The following is a 20,624-nucleotide window of genomic DNA, read 5'->3' as shown; positions in this document are numbered from 1 at the left end:
CTGAAGCACCAAAGACAATACTAAATCATCTTTGACGATGAAACATCAAATTTCCGGTTATGACTTTCATAATAAAACTCTTTTGACAAACATATAGTCATGTTTTGGTAACGTTTTTGATCAAAGTAAAAATATTGTCGTGACACAAACAGTTAATGCATATCATCTATGGAGGTGATTAAGTGTTGTGTGCTGTGTTAACATCAACAAGCACAACAATGTGACATCTTGTATGAAAACACTTCTAGTACTTCGTAGGTTGTTTACAAAAAGTCGTGAAACACGAGAACAACGATTTCCGGTTACATTTTTGTCTGGACTTCAGAATAAAGGTCCGAAAGAAGTAAGTTGAGTAAAAGTGTGTTGTACGAAAAAAAAAATCAATGAGTTTGAGGTCTTTTAAGGTAAAACGTTTTGAGCAACAAAAAAAGAACGTCGTAATAAAGATGTTATGAATATATATATATATGAAACATAAGACATTAAACAAGTGCAGATTGGGGAAAAAATCTATACTTTTTGCCCATTCAACAAGAGAAAACTGAAAAAGAAGTGAAAATCATAGAGAAGAAATCACTTATACAGAGAAGATCTTGTACATGTGATGTAAATGTTTACTCTAATCAAAATACCTATATGATATTAAATGTTTAAAAACACTCTAATAGAAGTAAAAGTCATGCATTCAAGTTTAAATGTCAGTACAACTGTATACCTGTAGGATCCCATCATAACAGCCACAGAAATTTTATTCTGAAAAACGTATCAGTGAAACACCGGGAAATGAGCTGTTGTGTGTGTCTTGCTCCAGAGAACTCTTGTCAAACAAGAAGCAATAGACTCTTTCTCCTCTTCCCTATCGCTAGCTGCCGGATGGTTTCCTCTTATTTTTGCGGAAGTGATGATATTTTCCAAGGAGCTACATTATGTAAATTGTATTGCACAACTGTGCACGTCTGGCTGAGTGTCATGAGGCATTAAGAGAGGACTCAAATCAGTCAGGATGTTGTATAGCCTGAACTGAAATAAAAGTGTGTTGTAAATTAGTTGAAAGATATTTATCTCACGTAATCATAGGTTATGTTTGTGTAGGAAACAACATCTGCCCACTACTTTAATAAATGTCACTTAACATCTGTTGTTAAGAATTAGTGTTTTGATGAAAGAAAGACAAAGTATAGCCATCTTCGAGCTGCAGGGTATGTGAGAATGTGCGCGCATGTCAATCCCTTGCAACGACTATTCAGCTAAACCTGTTTTCCTCCAGACCGTTTCGCAGAGAGGGCTGTCTTTATTTGGTCATCACATGAAAACCAAGTGCCCTAGTGCCAGCGAGTAGTTTCTGTGTAACCTGGGTGCTTTCCTTGGTTAATATATCACTGTTTGTTTTTCTTATATTGTCTAGCTTTGCCTTCAGTTCTCTCACTAGTCTTCAAGGGTTGTCTTTCACAGTAGCCCACGCCCGTGCATAGGATGAAGTAAACGTTGATTATGTAATCGCCTCTCAGGGTGGACACATGCCCATTTCTGAATCATATGCACTCTGACAACTGCGGTAATCCTCCGAAAAATGAGTACGTCGCCACATATGTTGAATTCTTTAACACAAAATGCATGTACAGAATATTTTCCTTGCATTCCTGCCTCTCAGGCAAGCAAGCATGCGCACAAGGCTCTCGGCTTTTGCCTTATTTGGATATGGTAATGAGTACCCTGAGACAGCCAGTGAGGAAGGAGTATTGATGCACGTGATAGTAAAAGACCGCTTGGGGGGCGGGCTCAGGAGCGGAGCTTAGGTTAAAAGCGGTGGACAAGACACAGCGCATTCAGTGTAGGGAGAAGCAGGGACTCTATGTGAGGGGGAACTTTGTTGCTATGAAACTTAGGAATATTTGCAAAATATTGTAAAAATTATCAAAATCCCTCGTGAATCAATAACCTGCCCCTAGGGTTTGAGGTTTTTAGTTTAGTTTGCCCGGAAAGGGCTTCTACACTCACTATTCTTACACTTTTTTGAAAGAATGTGTGAGACAGACAGTTAGCCAGCTAGCTAGCTAGCTGAGAGGTGATACAGGCGGCAGGAGAACAAAAGATTTTTTTGCGTTTTGGCCGGTTGTACTGACACCAAGTCCATGCAGAACGTGTCATTACCATCACAATGCCCGTTTTACTTTTTCTGATAGACACGTCCGCTTCAATGAACCAGCGCACCCATCTGGGCACTACCTATCTGGACATAGCAAAAGGCGCTGTTGAGACTTTTATGAAGGTACTGTAACCACGGGACACATTAATACTGGGAGATCCCCAGATCATCGTTGTACTGTTGCAAAGCTCGCCTGTCAAACCCGACCTCTCGATAACCGTAAATAATTCTCTACTATTTCCACAGCTCAGAGGGAGAGATCCGGCGAGCCGAGGGGACCGGTATATGTTGGTAAATTTTGAAGACGTTCCCTTCGGGATAAAGGTAGAGTTTGTTTTCGGGTCATGTCCGGCTTTACATTGCGCAGATTGACTGTCCTTCCATCGCTCCACCACGTTGTGATCACTACATCAATTGTGTAGAGAAAATCTTCAGGAGGAGCTTTCATACCCCTTTTAAAACATGGCCGACATTTTGTTTCAATGTGAGCAGCAAGGAACTCTGGGTGTTATTTATACAGCGAGGTGATATCTTTTTGGGGGGGGGGGGGGGCGGTGGGGGGATGAGGGGAGGAGGGGGTGACAGACTAGCCTACTTTAATTGTTTAGACCAAATTGTCAGGGCGCACATGGCGACTTTGCCACTTTGTAATTTATGACCCCGGGCCGGTCGCACTAGCCTGGTGGAAACAGATCAAGGTCTTGGCTGCTGTGCTGTCAAATTATTGGCTTGGGCAGAGAGAGGAAGCGACCTAAATAAATGTTTATCAATTCAGAATCACAGTTAAAACACACAAGTTAACCACTGACTTATGTAGAAGTTGCCTGATGTTCGCAATGTATGATATTAAACAGATGTTTTGTTTTTGTGGTGTTGTTGTTTTTTAAAGGCTGGGTGGAAGGAGAGCCATGCCACATTCATGACAGAGCTGAGGAACCTCCAAGCAACTGGACTAACAACTATTGGCCATTCCTTGAGGACCGCTTTTGATTTACTCAATCTCAATAGATTAGTGACTGGGATAGACAACTATGGACAGGTATGTAGCACTGAAGAAGGCAGAGAGGAAATCAGGTTTAGAAAGTGCAATGATAAAGTGCTGTATGCCCCCCCGCAGACCCCCCTCACCCACCCCCTTTCCCCTATCCCCAGTCTTACAAGCATCAACCACCTGCATACTGTGACCCCACACACTTTCAATCATGTGCTCAAGACACAAACATAACAGCAACAAGTTAAAAAAAAACAAAAAAAAAAACAGGAACAACTTTTTTTTTTTAATCAGTAACGGTTGTTGATTTCACCATGGTTGGTGCCATTCGTTTGTGCTCGTAAATCATGGATATCTTAAAGCTAATATTTTTAGCTGCTCAGAGATTAAAGGTGTATATTAACTTTGAAATATTAAGGCCCAAAACTGCATGATGTATTTGAAATCTAAAACAGTTAATTAAGTCTGCACAGATATGCACTCAAGTTGATATTTTATTAGGTACACCTAGCTAAAACTACTGCAACATATCTGCTTTGAATCCTAATTTTTTTTATTAGGGTTATAATATTGAGTTGTGCTCAAACAGTTTTAAAGAAATGTTTCAACTTAATGTTCAGTTTGGATGTTGAATTGCATTATACAGAGAGGTGTCTATATTATTTAGTCTACCCTCATTAACATAAATGTGGTGGACAAACTCTTCCAAACACCTCATCATCAGTACAACTTTAAAAATGACAGTGAAGTTGCATCAACGCTTCCCCATAAAACAAAATATAAAACACAAACTGAACATTATAACCTTCATGAAGGTAGGATTTATTTCCAGGCTGCGTTATCAGTCTAAACCAGATAGATCTAGTGAAACTTCAGTTAAAGTGTCTGTGACAATATAAGTTCAAAGTCCCTGGTCTTCTGTGCTTCGATAAGCATGTTCTCAAGCTTTTTGTGAATAGGACATTTTTTTACATTTTGCTGGAATATTTGTCGTTTTACGTATGTTTAGATTCGCAACAGTGTAAAGTTCTGCAACTGGGATTGGTTTCTTTTTCCTGCCGGCTTAGTAAGAAACATGAGGATTTATTTTGCAAGAAAGTAATAGAATTATTAAATTATGTTCACAAGATCATGAATGTTGTGATTTTCAGGGAAAAGCGTCACAATGTGAGACCAGTAGAGCGAGATAAAGGAGAAATGCACTTTAAACTGGACTTTTTATCGAGGTTACTGTCCTTGATATTGCGCAACTCAGTTCTAATTTGTGAATTTGAAACACATCTCACCTCCAGCTGACAGCAACAGAGTGGGCCTGATTCACAGCTGGAGGTCTATAACAAATATTTGTGGAGCCCACAAAGTCTGTAACTAATTCAGTGTTACTGGTCCAGTTCCAAAAAGTGCTGCTCACCAGTTTAGTCTCTGTGGTCAGATTTCCAGTTTAGGGAGGTAGTTGTTGAAAACCTGTTAAGCTGTTCGAGGAGGAGTATAATAGATAGCAGTTGTGAGACTGTGCTTACAGTTTTAGAGTGCTACTCTAAGCTTTATGACTTATCTGCAACACGTGACTGCCTTCTTTCGTCATGCTACTTGCCGTGTAGTGCGACACAAGATGACCAGATAGTCTTGATCTTGATTTAGTCTAATTTACAAGGAAAAACAGCAACAGAAAGCAGCTTGCAAGAGATGTAACCCATCGCCCTGCAAGATTTTCCAGTGTTTGAAAATGAGGTGCAGTTTTCTGCCAGGGAAACAGACCCATCATTATTCATGTAAGCTTAAAAGTCTAGCCCATACCCAGTTTGACTGCTAGGTGAGTCTGCACACATGTGGCTGATATAGAATCTGGACGTCTGTTTTCCAGTGTGGAGGTAAGTCAGGAGGTTGGGAGCAATAATGAATGTTTAACTAGCATTTCCTGAGTAACAAATGGAAGATCCCTACCATCCAGGGTAATGCAGACATACAGCATGCATAATGCATGTCAGACACTCTTTGGGAGTTTGAATGTCAAATACCAATCCTGCTGTCAGGCTTGCAGATACATTATGGACATGCAAACACACAAACGTCTGTGAACACAGACAACAAGCAGAGATCAAGGTTACTGTGTCCTGCACTAGTTACTGGTGACCTCTAATGACAGGCTGATTTAATAAGGATTATAATTTAATGATTGTAGCTGATGCTGTATTTACTAGTTTCTATTATATTTAACAAAGAAAGTTATGGCCATTGTTACCGACCGCAAGTAACAGTTATTTTTATTATTGATTCATCTTTTTTTAAATCATTAAGTAATCACAATTTAAATCTAAAGAAATGTCTTCATAGACCTTCTTGTGTTCAACCAACAGTCTAAAACCCAGTGATATTCAGTTTATAATCATATAAAAAGGAAAAACAAGCAGAAATGGTTAACTGTTAGAGAGTAAAAGCCATGTTTACACTAAACTTGATACTGAGAAGCCCTGTATATGTGGTCTTTTAGCAGTACCCTTAATTATTTGATTAAAAGCAGGCCCTGGTGTGCAGATTATGTTAACAATAAACCTAATTTCCTCTGAACTTGGACAAAATTACGCGAAACTCTGTGTCATTTTCAAGTTTCCGAGCAGGAAACTGGCCAGGCTGAACCTTTTGAGGTGCCGTTCTTTTCTTTGAGGTTTCATCAGCACTGTGATGACTACACTCACTTTCTGTCGTACGTGTTTTTCAATCTCAATTTCCTTCAACAGCTGTAAATCAAAGCCAAACCCAAAGTGATGCAGTAGCTTGTGTTTCATTGGCGTTGTACTTCAAGTGTCCTGTATAATAATTCAATACCATCCGCTTGTCTTTCCAATTTAATTCATAAAGGAAAGTCGACTTTGATTTTTCATCCTCATGTTCCTAAGGGCTGAAGGTGTAAGATGTTCAGTGGGGTATAGAGTTAGAGAGGGAGAAGACAAAGGGGAGTAAGCCTGTAAGGGAGTTAATATTGCCCTGGAGTGCTTCTCTCTACAGTAACAAAGAGCCCTCCAGGTTGCCAGGCATCTGAGATGACTCTCCCCTGGGAGATGAAGAGGGGTATGGAGGAAGAGAGGGAGTCAGCCAGCGGGTAACTCTGACACTGATCGCAGTTTCATTAAGAGAGCAATGAAAGAGCAGAAGAAAGAGAGGACAAGAAAGGATGAGAGCGAGGAAATGATATGACCGGTGATGTTTGGCCATAAGTTAACATGTCAGCGGGGGTGATAAACAAGGCTCTAATGCATCTCCATCAGTCTGGCATTGTGTCAGCAGACCAGAGATCCTGCTGCATCAGATGGAAGCAGCTGACTACACAGACAGATCTGCACATGATTAAGGTTTCAGTTACATTATGAATCATTTTTAATTACTCAATTAATTACGTTACAGTCCATATAATTAATCAGTTAATTATATGGTCTGTAACATATCAGAAAATATTTTTTTTTTTTTAAATGCAGGTTGCAATTTCGTAAAACCCAAGGCAGCGTTATCAGATGGCTTGTTTTCTGTCTCGTCACATTCCCAAAATCTAAAGTTATTCACTTTACTATCACATAAGACAAAGACACATTTGAGTCGGTGAAACCAGCAAATGTTTTGACATTTTTGCTTAAAATGTGACTTAAACCAATAACTCACCTTAACTGACTTAATTGTTTCAGCTTTACATATCACGGTACACTGATCTGCCAGACTGTGGTGGACAAGATTACAGTAGCAGAGCTGGCTGATTCATTGTCAGTATGGACTCATTCAGTGTCCCAAAATCTAATTTTAATAGCTGTATTTGGCTGTTTTATAAGCCCTGTTATGACCAGCGACTAATTGCATAGCAACAGTAAAAGCTCGGTGAGCTGATGTGACATGGTTGAAATCATGACTCGTCTGGCAAGTTAGCCCCATCTTCTACTCATTAGCATTCTAAGTAAGCACCCAATATCATAAAAGGATTTTTTTTGGGGGGGGGGGATATCCAGGTTGTCATGGATACCTACAGCACTGTGGATGTTGGTAGTATCCTCCTCTGTTTATTTTGGGATATTTGTGTAACCAGACAAATCCATCATTCAGCAGAAACCACAGCATACAGGAGGAGTTCAAACTGAGTGGGTTCACATCCATTAATAATTGCACCGCTGTCAGAACAGGATGGCCTTTATGAAGTGTGCACGGCCCTGCAGTGAGGGCCAGCGTGCTGACCATTTGCTGGCGGGACTCGTCGGGCTGCGTTGAGGTTAACTCACCAAGTTTTTCTGTGGCCTCTGCGCTGATCCCACAGCGCCGATGTATAGTGATAAATGCGGTGCTGCCTCAGTTTCATTTTATCAGTGTGGAGCGCTGATGTCATGAAATATTGTAAGGTCTAGCAGAAAAGAGGTTTCATATAGATCCTCAGGTGATGTGCCATCGTGGAGGATAGAGTGAAGTATACTGCAGATGCACACTGATACTTGTCTCGGAGGTATAAATGTAGTCACTCTGTACTAAAGACGGTACTTTTCCTGTTTCTACTTATTATTCCCTAGAGTTAAGGTTCTGTCTTTTACACACCCACTCACTGAAAATAGATGCCCTGTAAGTTATCTGTGTAATGATGGGTTAAATGTGCTCATCTGTTCCTCAGATGTTTAAGTGCCATAAATATAAAGGTGCTAAATTCCAATATGAATTTTGCTCTGGGCTTCTATAAACGCACTTCTAATTTGACACATTGCTTTTGTCTGCTCACATGGTTTAGTTTTTAAATTAATTTTGAATATATCTTCTTTTTTTTTTCCTTCTTTGCAGGGAAGGAACCCCTTCTTCCTCGAACCTGCCATCATAATCGCTATCACCGATGGAAACAAGTTGACAAGCGGCGGTGGAGTCCAAGACGAGGTCAGCCAACATCTCCACAGGGACAAGAGGTCCCAGCCAATCAGGGGTGCTTCCTGCTTCCCACAGTGTTCACTTTAACACAAGCATCAAACCCTTTCCTACTGTGTCACTGAGGCTAAAGTTTGATTCACAGAGCCACAGCGATTATCATGCATGTTAAAATTAGAATCATCCCATGAGTATGTGACACAAAACAGTCCCACTGCATCATATCTCACCTCTCTTACTGTAACCTACCACTTAGTTAAATATCTCTGCCTCATATGAATGATAGAAACTTAATGCTGGTCAGTTTTAGCTTCTGAGTCGTAACAGGATTTGGGCTGCAACTTGCAATTAATTACTGTCTAATCATTAAGAAAAACCAGGTGCAGGTGGAGTGTAGAATAATAAATGTTTTAAAATTAATTGTTTTGTCTTACAGATGGCAAAACCAAAGATAAATCTTGATAAATTATGTGAATAATTGATCTTTTTTTTTTAAGGTGATTATCAGAGTAGCTGCCGCTTGATTTTCTGTCTGTCGACTAATCAACTATCATTTTAGCTTTAATTATGAGACAGGATTACAAGGTTAGCTGTGTGAGCATGTAGTGTTGCCTTTGAAGGGCTGCAACCACGATTAAAGCTGTCCTCTCCGTGACTCAGTAACTCACGCTCCCTCAAATAATTTATTTATTTAATTCTGCTCTGTAAGTTGTCATCTCCTCTGCATCTGCCATCCATGTTTAATATTTGTGCTGCTTTGTGAGGTAGAGATAAGTCCATTAGCTCAGTTTTGTAGCTTGAGAAACAAAACCTGAGGTCAGACACATACAATTAAATCCTTGATTCTGCAGCCACAGTCTAATTCATGGCTTCTGTGATAATTCCAGGCTGGTGCCTGTTCAGACTGGGCACAAGTTTAACAAGTGACGTTTGGTGGGGAAGGCTGACTTTAATTGCAGTTCTTCTGATAGTTATTTAAAAGTCTGGCCTGCCTATGAAATGTCTGAGAAGAAAATTTATTTTAAAAAATGATGACTGTGTTACAGTGATGGGGTGAACACTGTTTTTTGGTCTGCAGAGGATGCAACCCAAACTAGAGACCAGTGATAAAAATAGGATCTTCATTTTGGAGCTGTGTCCAACCCTAATCAGCACTCAGACATTGTCTCTAGTTATGGTTCCTCTGTCATTGACACTGTCATTGTCTCCTCCAGCTCCATCTGCCTCTGACCACCCCGCTGCCAGGTAGTGAGCTGACCAAGGAGCCCTTCCGCTGGGACCAGCGTCTGTTTGCTCTGGTGCTGCGGATCCCTGGCAACGCTTCGGTGGAGCCCGAACCCCTCGGAGGCGTCCCACCTGATGATTCTCCCATCACCCCCATGTGTGAGGTCACTGGAGGTAGGCAGACTGCTGGTGTTTGGTTTCTGTAAAATATGTGTTTTGTAGAGTGTGTTTTTTAAAAGGGCACTTCAGCAATTTTAAAGGTCAGTATACTCATGATGAGGAGTACTACTGAGCCTGCAAAAACAGTTGTATAACGACTTTTGTAGTTCCGGAGGAGCATTGTCAAATCTGAGAAGATATCAAGCTAAGGGTTAGGGTTGTTTCCATTGCTGCAGTGAAATTGGTGATGATAAATTTTTTTTTGTTATTGTATCACAACTGCAAATATTTCTTTCTGTTTTTATTTTGTTCATCCAGTTTATATCAACGAGGGCAGGCTAAATAACAGAGACACCCCCTGTGTGAAATGCAATACAGTTCAACATCACCACAAACCGCATCCTCCAAAATTATCATAAAGCTGAATCAACAGATCTCTGGAAGAATTTCAATAAAAACCGAACATTATGACCTTCATGAAGGGAGGACGTCTAACGGGAGTTTTGTATGAGACTGCATTGGCTTTAGCTAGGTGTTTCTAATAAACTGCCAACAGAGTGCTGATGCCATTATGATCTTATTTTGGAAAAGCATCATAGACATATTCCTCTTGGGATTGACACAGGCCTAATTTCTACAACAGAGTCCCGTGGAACATGCTGGGACAAGCTCAAAGTATTTATAACACTAGATCAAAATAGCTATTTGTTAAATGCATTCCGTAGCATAGCGGATGAATCATCTCTGTCAATACAAAGACAGGGGAGAATAATGAGTCTTTTTATTTTACGGGAAAAAAAATTGGTGATAGAGATAAAGATTGCCTTGGCAACTGTTTTTTTTTTTTTTCCACTTCAGCGAGGAGGGACAGCCCAGAGCTCTGTCTCAGCACTGTCTTGCTCAACATTCAGAGTGACTTGTGTTTACAAGTTTGCCAGTGGGAGCTGAACAGCCCAGTATAAACACAGCGTGCTCTTGTTTTAAGCAACTCTGCTGGAGCTGTTGTGGACAGGTTAAGTGTTTTGCTCAAGTGCACTTCAGCAGTAATTGTCAGCTAAGGTTAGAAAGCCCAGGTCTCCCCACCTGGTCCAGGATTGGAACCGTCCCTCTTTGTCCCACTCACAGGCCCGTCACATACTTTCAGTCCAATGATTTCGATCTGTAATCCCCACTGGTTATAGGAAAAAAAAAACCCCAAACCCAGGCTGCCTACCTATCAGTTTTAAAGAACATCCACTCATAGAAGTAGACCTTTATCCCTGCTGTCTCCAGTTCTCGTGCTGCCTGGTTGTGGAAGCAGCTGGCAGGAGGAACAGACTAGAATGATGCTGATGGCAGGTTAAGATTAACACACACAGAACAGAGCACACCAAAGCTCTGTGTAGCAGTCAGTGGCGCTGAATGCAGAACATGACACAGCTCCATTGTCACCGACAGTCTACAGTACATGCTGCCTGTCCATTACTGCTGATGGCAGACCTGACACAAAGCCACGGCCTTTTGAAATGAGTGAGTGAATGGGTGCATAACAAGGTCACTAGAGGTGAAGTTGGAGGCAGCAAATGGCCAGAAGGCTGAATTAGACTAATCAGTTGAAGCTTTGTAAGACTGTGTCTGATTCATGGTCTGTGCTCGTGTGACCTTTGCTGCACTGTGACTGATGCTGTGATGAATAAACTAAAGCAGATACAGATCTTTAGAGCTGCATTTCATGCAAATGTACCGTTTTGCATCCATTGTGTAAAGACTGATACAACCCCACAGTAGAGAGCACTTGAAATTGCACTGTACGTATAGTCAGACAATGCAGTGTTTTAAATGAAGCTAAGAGCATTCTGTATTTGAGTAGTATCGTGTGCTCTCATCCTGGAATATTGTCAGAATAGGTGATTACTTTATACTTATTTTTTGCCCTCCAGCACCATTTTGGATCTGGTTTCAAGCTGGTAAAATATGGTTGCACCATTTCATGACAAGTAACCACACTTGACACTAACATTTAATTCGAATGAATTCATATTCACTGAAAAAAAGATAAATCTTAGGATTGTAAAAATCAGCATCTGCAGTTCTTAAATTTGAAGAACTTTGAAGAAGAACTGGAGCCTTTCAGCCTGTTGTAGCTCATTGTTTTGTGCTTCTGAGTCATAGAACACTATGTGATCCGGCCTTAACTCCATTGCAGCAGCAGGCATCTGTTCTCAGCAAACAAGCTCTGATAAACCCACTGCACACTACCTGCTCAGCACCAAACATCAGACAGACAAAGACAGAGACTATTGGGAGAAGAAAGTGGAACATTTAGCAGCTAATGAGCCAGATATTTCTCTCAGGTGTTGGCAGAGCTAAAAAGAGAACGATCACTCATCTGCAAATTTCTAATAAATGCAGTCATGAACACTCAACAAAAAATTCAACAAAACTGACAGGAGTCATATTTGACAGGTGTAGGCTACACAATACTTTATTCAGATTCAATAAAAAGCCATTGAAGTCCAACCCTAAATCACTGTTGAACTTATTCATATCTTCCGGGTTTTACATTTGTATTTGTCTGTGTGTGTGTGTGTGTGTGTGTGTGTGTGTGTGTGTGTGTGTGTGTGTGTGTGTGTGTGTGTGTGTGTGTGTGTGTGTGTGTGTGTTGCAGGGCGTTCCTACAGCGTGTTCTCTCAGCGTATGTTGAATCAGTGTTTGGAGTCTCTGGTGCAGAAAATTCAGAGTGGAGTGGTGATAAACTTTGAGAAGACGGGGCCTGACCCTCCTCCACTAGAGGGTAAGAGACACCACTGTTTGTCCAAATGAAATTTCTCCCTGACTTAATTCCTGAAAGACCCTGTTGACAAGGGGCTGAACGATTTATCGTTCTCTGATGGAAATTGCGATTTCGGACAACGCGATCATGTGATCGCCTAAACAGCGTTTTTTGCAGTGCTCTTCACTGACCCAGGATCTGCCGTTTCAACTACATACATGCCGTCTCCCTACCTGCCCAGCTCACCAATCAGAGGCGGCATGCTGCTCGTGGACAGGTCACGCTAACGCAATCAGTATAACCTGCTCCACCTGCTGCTTCATTTCTGAAATGGCTTCAGCTGGAGCAGAAGTTACAGGATTTAATCCCCAATTTAAAAAAGCACGTCGCTCATTTGGGAGTATTTCGGGTTTGAGGCCGCAGACGTGCGCCATGAAACAGGTATTGTGCAAAACCTGTCGCGCTAAAGCTAAACGCAACCAATTTATACCGGCACTTGAAAAATCACCACAGACATTTGCGTGACGAAAAAGTTTGGTGAAAAGTTTCGCGAAAAGAGAAAAGTAACTGCCATTGGTCAAGGACTTTATAGAATGTACATGCATGTTTAGTTTTCATTCTTGCATTAGAGTAATGGCATTTAATGTTTTAATGGTATGATGTAATTTTCTGTCATGTTTGTAAATGTTACTGTACAATGTGAATATTGCGCTGAAGCTTGAATTTAAGAAAATCGTGAATCAAATTGAAATTGCAACGCATGCCCGAAAAATCGTAATTAGGTCTTTTCCTAAAATCGTTCAGCCCTACTGTTCTCTCTCTCTCTCTCTCTCTCTCTCTCTCTCTCTCTCTCTCTCTCTCTCTCTCTCCCCCTCCCTCCCACTTGATGTTTTTTAATCCTCTCTGAGCTTTTCTTTACTGTTGTTCCTAAACACCTGGTGTTTAAACCCCCACCTTTGTATTTTAACAGCCTACACGCTGTTTCAGTTTATCAAAACCATTTTTTGTTTCATTTCTCACAAACACCTTCTTGTCTGAGCTGCTGTTGGTTGTTCTACATGTAAAGTAATCCTCCCCCACATGTTCCTGTACAGACGCTCCAGTTGAGCCGGTGAAGTCTGGTCCGCAGCCTTGGCATTGCTGTCACAAGCTGATCTACGTAAGACCAAATCCTAAAACCGGTGTTCCCATCGGTCACTGGCCCATACCCGAGGCCTTCTGGCCGGACCAGAACTCCCCCACCCTGGTAGGAATATTGCAAACTCAACAAATCTTGCCAGTAAACTAAGCATAGACTCAAGAACTATAAATATAAATAAATAAAGGAGTTTTTTTTGTAAAGGGGCTAAAGAAAGCATTCAGTGCTATAGTTAGATGGTTAGTTTTACAGAGACACCTTTTCCAACAAGTGCAGTGTTATTGTTAATGCGTTTTAACCTGTGCTGTAACAGTAAATACCCCTCCCCTCTGTCCCACCCAGCCCCCACGTTCAGCCCACCCCCACGTACGTTTCTCCTGTCTGGACGCTGAACCCATGGTTATAGACAAGGTGCCCTTCGACAAATATGAGCTGGAGCCTTCACCTCTCACGCAGTACATTTTGGAGAGGAAGTCCCCGCACACCTGCTGGCAGGTACAGCACCATCACGAACATATGCGAACAAACAACAAACAGAGCTGAAATCCATTATTTTCTAAGTGGAATGTGGGAAAACGCAGTGTAGCATGCAATATTACTTGCATTCAAGTTTCCTGGTGGTTTGATGATAAATTAATTGGGCTACACACCTGATTATTAACAGTGACATAGTAAATGCAGCATTAGATGTTTTGCCACACTTGCTGTGGTTTGGTGAAGACAACACAAGGGGAGTTACAGATTTTAGGTTTTCAGGTTTTCACTGCTTTGAATGTGGTCATGTTAGTTTGCAAGCCACTTAGTATTTGATGGTGACAGTATTTGTCACCATCCTGGACCTATTGTTCCTTCTTGTCATTGCAGCTGTCTGTAATGATGTTTGAGACTGCTTCTTGCCCCTCTACTGATAGAGATTAAAGAACAGAAAGGTTGTCCTGACATTTTTCTTTTTTCCCAGAGTTTTGTGTTCTGGTCTATAATGAGCGTTACAAGTCTTCTGTCTGCCCTCCATACATGGAGACTGCTTAAATACAAGAATGTAAACACTTCATTATTATTATTACACTAAGAAATTCACAGTCAGCACAGGACTTGTTCTGCTTAACCATATCAGCTGTCTGACAGAGGTTAGTTGAGGTGAAAACATTAGCTTAAAGGAGGAAAGATTTCAAGTGCAGGTTTCTGGCTAGTTCATAGTTTTTGGTTATAAGGAGTTCTCACTGGTAATGACATTAATGACCAGTGTGGATGTTGATATCCCAATATGAACTGCGGACATGTCAAATTGAATTGCATAGCAGCTAAGAAAAAAAATTTTAGCCCACATTTTCCAGGTTGTTTTTGTTGGCTGTTCTTTGTTCTCTGATTTGATTTTCTCTCTGTTTTTCAGGTGTTTGTATGTAACAGTGCCAAGTACAGCGACCTGGGCCAACCCTTTGGCTACTTGAAGGCCAGCACAGCTCTCAACTGTGTCAACTTGTTTGTGATGCCCTACAACTACCCTGTTCTTCTGCCACTTCTGGGTAAGACTGATGGACGGTTCCCTCCCCGTTTTCACTCTGTCCTCTCTGTTTGTGGCCCCGTGCCGTCATTGCTCCTAGTTTGTCCAAGTATTTCAGAACATTTGTCATTTATTTGTCTATAGTCATTTGGTTTTTCTGCTTGTTTTTTTTGCAGATGACTTGATCAAAGTGCACAAGTTCAAGCCAACCATCAAATGGCGGCAGTCCTTTGAGAACTACCTGAAGACCATGCCTCCATATTATATTGGGGTCAGTGAACTTGACATTAGTCTTCAGATCCTTAGGCTTTGTTTCTTTTAATTCCACACACTACAGCCATGAAAGACGCTGCACTGGTCTTATTGCTGTGTTCTTTCCACAGTCTTTGAGGAAAGCTCTGAGAATCATGGGAGCACCAAACCTGCTGGCCGACAGTATGGAGTATGGCCTGAGCTACAGCGTGGTCTCCTACCTGAAGAAGCTCAGTCAGCAGGTTTGTTGTTGGGCTGTTGTGTCCTCTTTATCTGTTTATAACCTATGTTCAAAAGAAGTTGGAACTGAATCTGTCAGAGGCTTGGTTAGGTTTTTAGTCTTACTTAATTTGATCACTTGTTTCCTGGTTTGTATTGTCAGGTTGTTAATTTGCTTCTTTGTTTAGTTTTTCTTAAACTGTTTAATTAACACAAAATGAAACTTCTAATGCATTTAGCATGTTTCTCTTATTTTGATAATTGGGAAAAAGTATTTTTGTTATTGGTAAGAAAACTCACAATGAATGATATATAATATACTATAATGCAGTTATGATGCATTTTAAAGTGTTAATTAATTAACAGTATTTCTCAACAATTATATCCTCTCCTATGAAGACGCATTATATTTTATTACAGCAGTGTTTTCCTGTATTGTAATTCATTTTCCTCTTTACACACCAGACACCACTTGTAGGTTCCAACTGGAGGAGCTGTTGACAAATACTCTAAACACTAATATCTGTGACTACATTATACTGTGTTATAAACTGTTTATTAACTTTTATATACTGCTTATAAATACAAGTGTTTCTGTATTTTAACGTGTTATAGATCTACCTAGACACTGAACGTCACGAAAAGCATTTCACGTCACATTCTAATCTAATGTGTTCATGTTTCCAGTCAAAAATCGAGTACGACCGCCTGATTGCCTTGATTGGTAAAAAGCCACCGCCAGAGGCCGGCATCAAGGTGCGTTGGCGGGGCGGAGGTATATCTCTGGCCCAGCGCAGGGACTTCATCCAGCAGCTGCAGAGTCTCACAGGAGACACCCCAACTCTGCCTATGGAGCTCAACCCCAAAGAGTTTCAAGGCTTTCACCTGGCATTGCTCAACAAGGTCAGATTATTATTATTAACCTTCCGTTAACAGTCAAAGTTTTTCTGAGCATACAGGGCTTTTAATATAGCAGTTTTGTTTTGCTGCCTAACTTAAGAGCAGTCCCTTGTTCAAATCTCAGTGTTACTCATTCGCATTCTGCTCAGACTTTCCCTTCCCTCATGGCTTTCCATCCAACAATCCTCCTGAGGTGTTTATTGAGATGTTTTATCTAGTCTGTTTGGGTGCTTGAGCGCTTTGACATTTGAGAGATGGTTGTCTCTTTCAGGCTGCATCCACTCTATATCCACTCTGTTACAACCAGTGTGACAGCATTTCACTCGAGGGGAGGCTGGATTCAAACTCACGTCTCTCGCTTTACAGTCTCCTCTGTCTTGTGTCCTCATCAGGGCCTGAAACCTCAGAGCTTTAGAAATCCTTACGACATCCCTCGCAGCCACCTGCTGGACCAGCTGAGCCGAATGAGGAGAAACCTCCTCAACACCAGCGTCTGTACTCTCAGAGGGCAGGACTCAGGTAAGTCACTGTCTAGTTCCCTCACTTATTTGGTCACAAGTGTGCTCTGTATCGCCTGTTAGAAATTACGTCAGAGCAAGAACTTCAACCACTGACTCAAGGTTTTCAGCTGGTGATGAGGTACTCTTCAGAAAGTCCAGATTCTTCCCTCCATGTTGCTGACTGTCCCTGTCTCCGGTCCAGACCAGTTCCACAGCGTGCCAATCGGCCAGATGGGCAACTACCAGGACTTCCTCAAAGCTGCTCCTCAGCCTCTTCGAGACGCAGACCCAGAACAGCCCAAACGCCTGCACACATTTGGCAACCCCTTCAAACTGGACAAGAAGGTTAATCCCACTGACTCATATCAACCCTATGTTTTCACGAGGAAGAACAACATGACACCGAGTGATATAAAAACATCAAGATTGACGTGTATGCTTTGTCATTAATTGTCTTCCTCACTTTTTTTCTCAGGGCATGATGATTGACGAGGCGGATGAGTTTGTCACCGGCCCCCAGAACAAGGGCAAGAGACCAGGGGACAGCAACAACATGCCGGGCGGAGGTCCCAAGAGGCGTCGCTGCATGTCGCCTCTGCTGCGTCTGGGCAGAGCTTACACCCCTCCAGTAACACCCCCCGCCAGCCCACGCCCCACAGGTGAGATTTTTTGAGGATTTCCCTCCTCAGAAAATATTTGGGAAGGACAAACAGAATTAACAAATGGCTCTGTCTTTTCAATCTCTGACCGTATAGACATGGACATGAGTGATGGAGCACCTGAACCAGACTTGATCATCAACCACCTGAATCAGAACCACTATGGCTCGGACAGTAGCTCGGATTCGGAGGCGGATCATCCGTCAGGGCCTGCCAACCACCAGGAGAACCACACATCCGTGGATCCCCAGGACCTCCGGCACAGGGACGAAGAGGAGAATGGACGACCCCGGGTGGGTGAGCTGCCGCTGGGCAGCGATGAGGGTGTGGAGGTGATTCTGGTGGAGGACCAGCCGCCTCGCTACCTGTCGCCTGCAGCTCTGAAGAAACACATTCACAACGAGACGGCGAAGGTCAACAACGAGCTGAGGGCACTCATCACCAAGGAGATCAGGAAACCTGGCAGGCGTAAGTACAGCAAGACCATGGAGGGTGGACAAAGTAAAAGCAACAGCATACACTTGGGGCTGGCTGTTGATAGATGTTCTTTGATACTAGTGTCAGTATGATAGCTGGTTTTGGTATTGATACCCAAACAATGTTCTTGTTGAGGAAATATAAGAATGTTTTTCTCCAAAAGCTTTTTTACTTTTACAAAAAGTTCCTGTACAAGAATCACACCTGATTAAAGACAAAATTGGCAAAACTGTGGTTTAGATCATTCAATATCTGACAACAGAATCTGGCGCTTGACTGTTTTTGATACTTAATGCTATGGGTTTCGGTCAGTACCAAAAAGTTTTGAGAGTTGAGACCCAACTTTACGATCAATTAATTAGATGAACACCTTAAATTCAGAACTCGTAGTTGATTTGAGGTATTGCTCCTCATGAGAAGAACTCTAAGCTTCAATGTTTATTACAGGGTTGTTGTGTTGAATTACAAACTATAACAAGGTGCCAGTGTTATTTAATGCACTGTGTATTTCAGTTTAGGGGAAAAAAAGAAGGGACAAAGAAAAAAAAAAAAACCAAAAAAAAAACAATCATCCATCAAAGTGTTGTCATCCTGTTGTGCCAGAAGAAACCACATAAGTGTAGCCTTTTCCTCAGCAATCAAGCTTTGTTTTGAGCAAAGTGAAACCGTTGTTTTTCTGTCCATTATAAAAACAGCAAGCTGTTGAGTGTTGCACAGTGGTGTAGTCGACATAAAAAGAAGTTGAAGCTCGATACCTTTTTTTTTTTTTTTTCTCTTATATATTTTTTTTTCTATTTATGGCAGCTAACATAGTATATTATGCATAGGTGCATAGATAGTGGCAAATGTGAATATTGATAAAGAAATAAATTTTTTAAAAATATCCTTTTGAGGAGGGAAACTGACAAACATGAAAGCTCACCAGTCAGAATGGAGCCGGTGTGTAAGTTGAGCGAAAGTCCCTTCAATGAAAGGATTGTTAGAAAATACGTGGTGAGTGACTTTACAGTTAAAACAGAAATGTGTCAGTTCTTTCTGGTGCTATCTAATGGAGTCACTGTTTCTATATAATTTCTTAACAAATCTTTGTTTTTTCTGTGCTGCAGTTTATTGTGAATTATAGGTCGACATAAACACCAATTTTGTGATCAGCTTTCTTCATAATATGAATCAAGTTAGGAATCTGTAGTAGAAAATAAATCACTGGATGCAGCCTGAAAAAAAATCACTTCGGTAATCACATTTGAGAAGAAATTAGATATATGTATATTTGTCATTAACGTTTTATATTTGAATAGAGGATTGGATCAAGGCCTTCAGCTGTCATAGAAACAATCAATGAATCCTTCTTCACTTCTTTCTTTTTCAGACTATGAGAAGATCTTCCTCCTCCTAAAGCAGATCCAGGGCACTCTGGACACCCGGCTCATCTTCCTCCAAAACATCATCAAAGAGGCGGCCAGGTAACGAGTTCAGCTGTCCTCTGCTGCTGTCTCAAATAAGCTGTGAACAAAACCATATGTTATCGTTCAGCAGTTCTGTGTCCTAGGACTGTGATCACCAGCAAAATATCTGTTTTCTCTTACTTAAATAAGAAAATAGAATTGTAGAATGTTGCTTTTGATAACTTAAAGACTGAGAAAGCCTGTAAACTATAACTGTAACTAAACTGTAACTGTTTCTATGCAAAGGTTTAAGAAGCGCGTTCTCATCGAGCAGCTGGAAAACTTCCTAGAAGAGATCCACAACAGATCCAGTAACATGAACCATGTGGACACTCTCTGAGACCGGCTCATTCCCAAACTGAACTTGCTGATAATGAACCTGACAACCCTCCACATCCTTCTTAACCGCCCACCCACCCTTTCTCCTGTACCAGGACCCCGCGGAGATGAGACAAGACAGCACCCAGCTCTCAGACTATCACCTCCTGAGTGGACTCTCTTCATTTAATCAACATGTGTGATGGTCGTGTTGGTTTATACACAGTATGAACTAAAAGCAATGTTGACCCTGGATGATGCGAGTGCATTTTTCATATATCATAAAGGGGGGAGTGAGGAAGTGTTTTATTGCGGCAGGTGAAGCGTTTGCCTATGCAATGAGATTTTGGGCCTGTAGAACATTCGAGAATGGTTGTGTTCCGCCCCTGATTTGATTGTCCTGTTTTTAAGTGACAAATGAGACTGAATAATCTCTCAAATGGGGGAGGTGGAGCAAACAAGGGAGCGCAGGACATTTCTGGAGAGGAACAGATGGCACCCTGAGCCTTGACGTGATGTTCAGTCGTATTTTCTCTGTGATGATGTTACAGACCAAAAGTGTGGGCAGGGTCCAGGTTGCGTACGGTTATTTGTGTGTTTTCAGCCAACTCAGGGTCAGACGGGATCCAGTGGAGACGCTCATGAAACACTTTTCTCATCATACATTTTCATTCATTCGCTGTTGTTTTCATGTTGGGTAATCTTTGGTGTTTGGTGTTGGGGGAGGACGAGAGTCTGTCATTCTGTGTCTATTGAAATTTACTTTCTACACTCCACTGACTGAAGCACTCCACTTCTGTGCTCTTAAATGGGTATTTTAATGGAATTTCGAATTCATCAACTCGTACTTGAATTCAAATTTTGAATTTGTCCATGTGTGGTTTACATACCACACTGACAATTCATATTTCTGAGTAGTAACTTGATGAATAATTTTGTTCCCCCAGGGGGAAAAAAAAAAAAAAAGATCCACAGCTTTCATTACGTTTGGGGACGGTAAACTTTAAAATATATATATTTATGTGTCTTTGCAGGGCAGGTTCTCCGAGAGGGCAATACAGT

At 41.4% G+C, this 20,624-nt stretch overlaps 1 protein-coding gene across 1 annotated transcript; it reads left to right on the top strand.

Annotated features, from left to right (window-relative positions):
* The first annotated feature begins 1,844 nt into the window (after positions 1 to 1,844).
* On the top strand, positions 1,845 to 20,557 carry ints6 (integrator complex subunit 6). Its single transcript, XM_041056568.1, has 18 exons — positions 1,845 to 2,269; positions 2,393 to 2,470; positions 3,036 to 3,185; positions 7,941 to 8,030; positions 9,233 to 9,416; positions 12,049 to 12,174; positions 13,248 to 13,399; positions 13,634 to 13,786; positions 14,682 to 14,814; positions 14,969 to 15,063; positions 15,176 to 15,286; positions 15,951 to 16,166; positions 16,556 to 16,682; positions 16,866 to 17,008; positions 17,139 to 17,322; positions 17,419 to 17,790; positions 19,169 to 19,262; positions 19,491 to 20,557. The coding sequence occupies exons 1-18, from the start codon at positions 2,159 to 2,161 to the stop codon at positions 19,582 to 19,584; spliced, it is 2,613 nt and encodes an 870-aa protein (XP_040912502.1). The 5' UTR covers positions 1,845 to 2,158; the 3' UTR covers positions 19,585 to 20,557.
* Positions 20,558 to 20,624: the final 67 nt, after the last annotated feature.

The sequence above is a fragment of the Toxotes jaculatrix genome, chromosome 15, assembly GCF_017976425.1.
Source record: "Toxotes jaculatrix isolate fToxJac2 chromosome 15, fToxJac2.pri, whole genome shotgun sequence".
Lineage (NCBI taxonomy): Eukaryota > Metazoa > Chordata > Actinopteri > Toxotidae > Toxotes > Toxotes jaculatrix.
This window is presented reverse-complemented; position numbering and strand designations above follow the sequence as displayed.